The following is a 6717-nucleotide window of genomic DNA, read 5'->3' on the forward strand; positions in this document are numbered from 1 at the left end:
GTTTTGTTTTGTTTTGTACTTATGCTGTAAACCCTGGCATAAATATAAGGACATATGGGGCCTGATGCTCCTTCCATACCAGTCTGACAGTGGTGTAAATCCACTCACTTAAGTGAAGTAACTTCTGATTTACATCAGGCTAAGTGACAGGAGAAATTGCCCCATAGATGCCTATGGAGTTACTCTTGCTTTATACTGTGGTGTGTAAGTGGAGAATCTTCTCCCTTTTCTTCAGCAGACGTACTCCTAATTTGCACTGGTGTGAGTGAGTGGAGAATGAGCCCCATTTACTTTAGTAGAATTACTCTTGATTTACACCAAGGTGAGTGAAAAGGGACTAAATTGTACCTTTAACACGTGAAATTCACTGCAGTAGTAATTCATTGAGGCAAGTAAATAAGGTCACACAGATTTATCTTAGGTAAGTGTAGTAACCCTCACCCTGACACAAGCAGCTGCAGAAAATGCTGTCCTGGGGAGAGAGATGGCCAGTGAGAGGGCAGCTCGAGCTGGGAAGGGGCTCAGAATCCGCCCGAAGGGGCAGATTGAAACAAGCTGTGAGAGGAGAAGAATCTAGATTCTGAGTTAGCGGCTGAAGTGGAATTTGGGGTAGGAGGTGAGTTGATAAAATAAAATTAACAGGAGAATAAAAGTCAGAGACTGGGAAGTGGGAAGGAGGAAAGAAGGAAAATAGGAAAGGTTTCAGGTCAGGAGAAGCCGAAAAAACTAGACCTGGGTATGTGAGCTGACACTATTAGAGAAGGGAAGTAGAGGGAAATAAAATCTACAGGTGCACCAGAAAGAGAGTATCAAGGGACAAAAACTGAAAGGAGATATAATTGGTGTAAAAGGGGAATTGATCAAAAAGTTGTGTTAGATGAAAACCGATCCTGAAAACGGTAAATCAGAAGCTCACCCACAAAGGACCGAAGGTATGTGAATAGAGAGAATGACTGTTTGAACATCTATTGACAGAATACAGTTCAAAGATGCCTAAGGGACAAGTGTGGGCCCGTTAGGTGAAGAAACCTGCCTCTCCTCACAGTTAGCATAGCCTAGTCTGGTCACCACACAAAGAGGCGGTGATCGGTATTAGGTATCCTGACAGACTGCGATGGTGAACTCAAACCTTCAAGGGTCAGCAATATCTAATATATTTAACTGCCTGTATAACAATCTCTTGCTTTGTAACAGATGGAACATGTGCCTTGAACACAGATGGCAAACCAAACCAGAGCGCACGAGTTCATCCTCTTGGGCTTCCCCAGTAGTCAATATTTGCAGACCTTCCTCTTTGTGCTGTTTTCCATGATGTACATCCTGACAGTCATGGGAAACATGGCCATCATAATCCTAGTGAGAACATGCTGCCACCTGCAAACTCCCATGTATTTCTTCCTCTGCAACCTCTCTTTCCTGGAGATATGGTACACCACAGCCTGCATTCCCAAGACACTTGCAGTCATCCTGGGGACAAGCAGAACAATTTCCTTTACTGGCTGCATCACACAGATGTACTTCATTCTATCCTTTGGCTGCACGGAATGTTTCCTCTTATCCGTCATGGCCTATGACCGCTATCTGGCCATTTGCTACCCATTGCGCTATAGTTTCATCATGGACAGGACCTTGTCTGCTTGGCTGGCCCTCTGCTCTTGGGTATGTGGTTTCCTAGCTATTTGTGTGCCGGCGTATCTCATAACCAGGTTGTCCTTTTGTGGCCCTAATGTCATCAATCATTTCTATTGTGACCTAGATTCTCGGATAGTTCTCTCCTGCACAGACACACATCTCCTTCAGCTGGTGGCTTTCCTCACCGCCTTCATTGTCCTCCTGGGCACCTGTATAGTAACTCTGATCTCCGACATTTATATCATTTCCACAATACTGAGAATTCCATCAGCACAAGGACGGCAAAAGGCCTTTTCCACTTGCTCTGCTCATTTGGCTGTTGTGATTATCCGGTATGGCTCCACCATTTTCCTGTACGTCAAGCCTTCTGTACAGAACACCCTGGATCTAAACAAAATAGTCAACACCTTAAACACAATTGTAACACCACTGTTAAACCCTTTCATTTACACTGTAAGAAACGAAGAGGTGAAGAAAGCCTTGGAAAAGGCACTCGCTGGTATGTAAAGTGTGTAGATGTCTTTGATTTGGTATAAAATAAGATATCATTAGAGCTGTTAAAATTATTTCATTTGCATTGTTTTTTAAGAAAAAAAAATCTGTTCTCAAAACCAGAAACCTTTTTCTTTTTTTTTCTTTTTGTTGAAACTGAATATTTTGAATTTCTGGTATTTTGAATTTTTGTGTTCAGCTTTCTTTCTTCACTCTGTGACTCCTCAGCTTTTGAAAAAATACATAGTGGCACAAGGAAAAAAATAATGAGAAATGAAAATTAAAAAAAAAAAAAAAAAAAAAACCCTGTATACCATTCACTGTATTGCATTTAGAAGTGAAAATGGGGCTGGGGGAAAAGGATAAAGAAAAAAGAAGGGAAAAGGGGGGAAATTGCAAAATATCAATATTTGGATTTTTCATATTTGTTTAAAAATGTTTTGCAGAAAAAAATACAAAGCAAAGAAAACAAAACAAAAACTAAATAAAAATAATTTATTTTTGGAATGAAAGATACTTTGATATTTTGAATTGTTTCACAAATGTGGAGTTCCCCCCCCCATTTTTTTCAACAAATTCTAAGCAAAAAGGTAAAATGTAATATGTCTTAGGGCTTTTGAATATGTCTCCAGCTAAACATAGTCTCATCTCCAAGAGCTGATCTAAAAACAGAATTCCCATCCAACGGGAAATTCCAATATTTCGAAATCTGATTTTGTTTTTGTGAGATTAAATCTTCTGAAATACTTAATTTTGATCTTATTAAAATGTTTTATTTTGACTTTATCAATTCAACTTTTATAATCTAATCTAATGTAATATTAAAACATGTCTATAATATATTAATTATTATATTATATTATGTTATATTATTGACACAAAACATTTAGATAATTTCCTATATAAATTTTTGATGAAATCAATACATTTCTGCAAAATGTTGCAATTTCATTGAATCAGTGTTATCAAATGGAAAAAAATCCAACCAGTAGCTGTATTATTTACTCCAGTGGCTGGCTACTTACACAGAACAGAGCTTAGGTGGAAAACTCCTGTATTTTTATTACTGACGTTTCCAAGTTCCTGTGTATGAACTCCATTTACAGCCAATTTTTAAAAGTATTTAGGCAGCTAAAGATATAGATAAGAACCAAGGGCTAGATTCACAAAGAGCGTTAGGTGCCAGACTGTCACTTTAGGCACCCAAGTCCCAGAATCAGACCCCACTGGGATTCACAAAACCTGCACTCAGCTGCTGCCAAACCCTTGTAGGTGCTTACACTCACTCAGAACTTCAGTTTATGCAGTAGAAGTTCCCTAGGCACCTATGTTTTTGCCACTGAGGACATGTCCTGTTGTCTCATTCTCTGCGCCCGGATGCCTCAGCCCCAAAGCAACACATAAATCGGGAGAAGATCAGCGTTCCTCCACCTAACTTGCATGCAGAGTCTGATTTGGTAGGTGTGCTCAGAGCAGGGATTTGAACAGAAGTCTCCTACCTCTCTGGTGAGAGCTTTAACCACTGGGCTAAGGGATATTCTGATGTGGGAGTCTCTTAGTCTCTCCTGGTGCAGTTGTTTCACTTTGGATGAATAAAGAGTCATTGGGCCAGAGGGCATATGCACACATGAGAATGACTATAGGCTGGTGGTTGGTAGACTCTCCCAGTATGTGGGAGATCCAGGAGCCAGTCCCCCACTCTAATGACACCTTAATTATTTATCCAAAGTGGAACAGCTTCACCAGGATAGAATACGGGAGAGCTACATCAGATTACCCCATCAACCAGTGTTTAGCGCACTCTCCTGAGTGTTTGGAGACCCCTGTTTAAATGCCTTCTCCCCCTCAAGTAGAGGAGGGACATGACCTAGTAGTTTTCCACATCACAGATGAGTACCTTAACCACTGGGCTAAGGGAGGGGGCTTAAGACACACCCCCGTCCTTGGTATCTGTGATGCTTCCCAGGGTTGTGAGGCATCTCTCTACCACTTGCCCTTAGAATGAAGAAGCCTTGTCTGTGTCTGTCGGGGGTCAGCTCCCCAGTCCCACCAGCCGTGGGCAACACAAGCACTCCCCTCTCAGCCTATGCAGGTTCCGCTGTCCCTCTGCAGGTTAGCAATTGGCACTATCCAACACCTGAGCCCTCGGAGTATCTCCTTGGAGTGTCCAGCCCCTGGTCCACTGGACACTCAGCGAATTCACAGCTCCACTGCTCCCAAAGAAGCAGGACACCCCAGCTTACCAGTTTCCCCTCGGATCACCGCTCCGCTCAAGACACAGCCCTTAGCGATGTTTATAATGAAAACAAGCACAAGTTCATTTAACACAGAGGAGAGATTCAAGTGCTAGTAAATGGATATATTGAAAACAAATGGTTACATGTAAAATAAACGTATAGTAAACATTCTAGAACCTAGACTTACTTAATTAGTTACTGTCATATCTTATAGTATTGCTCACCTGTGTTTCTCAGCCAGGTAGGCTGCAATCCCTTTTTCATGAAACAAGCCATGCTCTCCGCTTGTTTCCTCAGTGCAGGATCCTGGGTTTACCTCAGTACCCCCAGTTACACCTCCCAAATCCATTGTCTTTACTTGTAAGCAGGACACCCCCTTTGCTGGTTTTGTTTTTTTCCTGCAGCTCTTCTCTTATCTGAATTCACAACTTCTGCATTAGGCTCAGTAAAGCAAATGGACTTACATTATGAGACACACAATACACAATAACCAGCCATTGCGAGACTCGTATACTCCCCCCAGCAGAACAGAACCTGTTTATCACCTTCTGTTGACCTGTCTTAATGTACATACCTTAAGAACATAGTTTTCAGTATAGATACACAACTCCTTAAATATCATCTGTGCATACATTTTGCAATGATGATGACCAGTAAGCTACTAGCTCTTGGTAGAGACCTTACATGCCACCCTTTGGTGAACTGTTACATAGAAACCTGACCCAGAGGATCCCTGTAAACACCTTTTGCCCTCTGCCAGTTGGCACCAATGGGTCCCTGGGTCAGAGCAACTCCTATTGGCTAGTTTAGTCTAGTGTTCTGGCTTTTGTGGATCCCATTCTTAGATGTCTCCCTCTCCCCTTCCATTGTATAGGGAGCCTGGGTGCCTGACTCAGGCTGTGTGAATCCCAATGATATTCTAGGTGCCTGTACGTGAGGTGTTGTGACACTGAGTACTGCAACATCTAAGTCCCTCTGTAGTTGTGTAAGAAAGTGGGTTGTGGTAACAGAGACCAAAGATCAACCTTCCTCTTGCAAGATGGAGGTCAGTGATGCAGGTAGACCAGGGAATGTAAATTGCTACAAACAGCAAACTCAGGGTATTGTGTTCTACTATGTTTGAATATCAGAGTTTAATTGTTAGATACAAGCTCTCTGTGTCTTAATAAGAACAACAACACAGCCCTTAGAGCTAAGATCAAGGGTACGCGTAGGATAAGATTTAGAATTAGGGTTAACTTTAGAGTGATGTTTCAGGGTTCGGTTTCAAATTGAGTATTGGGTTTCAGAGGTTCATGTTAAGAGTAGATGGGGATTATCAAAGGAGACAAAGAGTTGCTAGGCATCCAGTCCTTAATTAATTTCAACAGGATTCAAGCACCTATTTCCATTCTAAACCCCCCAGTCTAAGTTGTTAATTAGCTGAGTTTGGACTAAGGGCTACATATTTCATATTTAAGGTATTTACGTCACCACCATTACCATAGTACAGGGGTTGGCAACCTTTGGCACGCGGCCCGTCAGTGAAATCCGCTGGCGGGCCGGGACGGTTTGTTTTTCTGCAGCGTCCCCAGATTTGGCCAATTGCAGCTCCCACTGGCCGCGGTTCGCCATTCCAGGCCAATGGGGGCTGTGGGATGCTGCGTGAGCTGAGGGATGTGCTGGCCGCCGCTCAGGCCGTAGGAGAGAAGATGCCCCCATCCCCATGGGCACTACCCGGCCCCTCATTGGCAGCCTCAGCACAGAGAGCGAGGTCTGGAGGGGCCTTGGAGACTGACTTGCCACCTTTCCATTACAATGAGTCCCCTCAGGCCAGAGGCCCATGGGTGTGGGGCTGTGAGTGGAGGGGGAAGCTCTTTCTGCCCCAGCTCTGGGCTCCCACAGGGGACTCAGGGCCAGGGAGGGCAGATCCAGCACCACCCAGTGGGACATTAAAAGCAGGTTCTGAAGAGACCCCAGAAGAAATGTGGTGGGTGAAAAAACTCCCCCCTCCCTTCCCCACATCCGGCCAAGCTTCCTCATTTCTCTTCAATGCCTTTTCGCTACTGAGAGGCAGGGGTGATGGTTGACTGATGGGTTCTCCCCCCTCTTCCACCACTGGCCCCTGGATGGAGAGTGTGGGGTGAATACCCTAATGGGAATGGGGTAACTTGGAATTGAAACATTTGCATCCACAATCCTCCCCCCTTTTTGCACCATAAAGGGGCAGGAAGGAGCAAGGGGCAGTTTGGACACACACACATCCCAGCCTCAGTTCAATGTGGGGACATGGAAGGATGTGTGGAGCGAAGAATTTGCAGACAGTCCCTGGCTCCCGGGCGGGCGGGAGGAGGGCGAACTGTGTAGACAGTCCCTG

At 43.9% G+C, this 6717-nt stretch overlaps 1 protein-coding gene across 1 annotated transcript in view; it reads left to right on the forward strand.

The window, feature by feature from the left end:
* Nucleotides 1–1218: 1218 nt before the first annotated feature.
* Nucleotides 1219–6717, forward strand: part of LOC113408094 (olfactory receptor 6F1-like) — a gene marked incomplete at its 3' end in the record, with an annotated part of 8663 nt that continues 3164 nt past the window's right edge. The window contains exon 1 of the mRNA XM_026660403.2: nucleotides 1219–2131. Coding sequence (XP_026516188.2) covers nucleotides 1219–2131 — 913 coding nt within the window. The remainder of the gene's footprint in view (nucleotides 2132–6717) is intronic.

Source organism: Terrapene carolina, unplaced genomic scaffold (genome assembly GCF_002925995.2).
Source record: "Terrapene carolina triunguis isolate 2854851 unplaced genomic scaffold, T_m_triunguis-2.0 Scaffold758, whole genome shotgun sequence".
NCBI lineage: Eukaryota > Metazoa > Chordata > Testudines > Emydidae > Terrapene > Terrapene triunguis.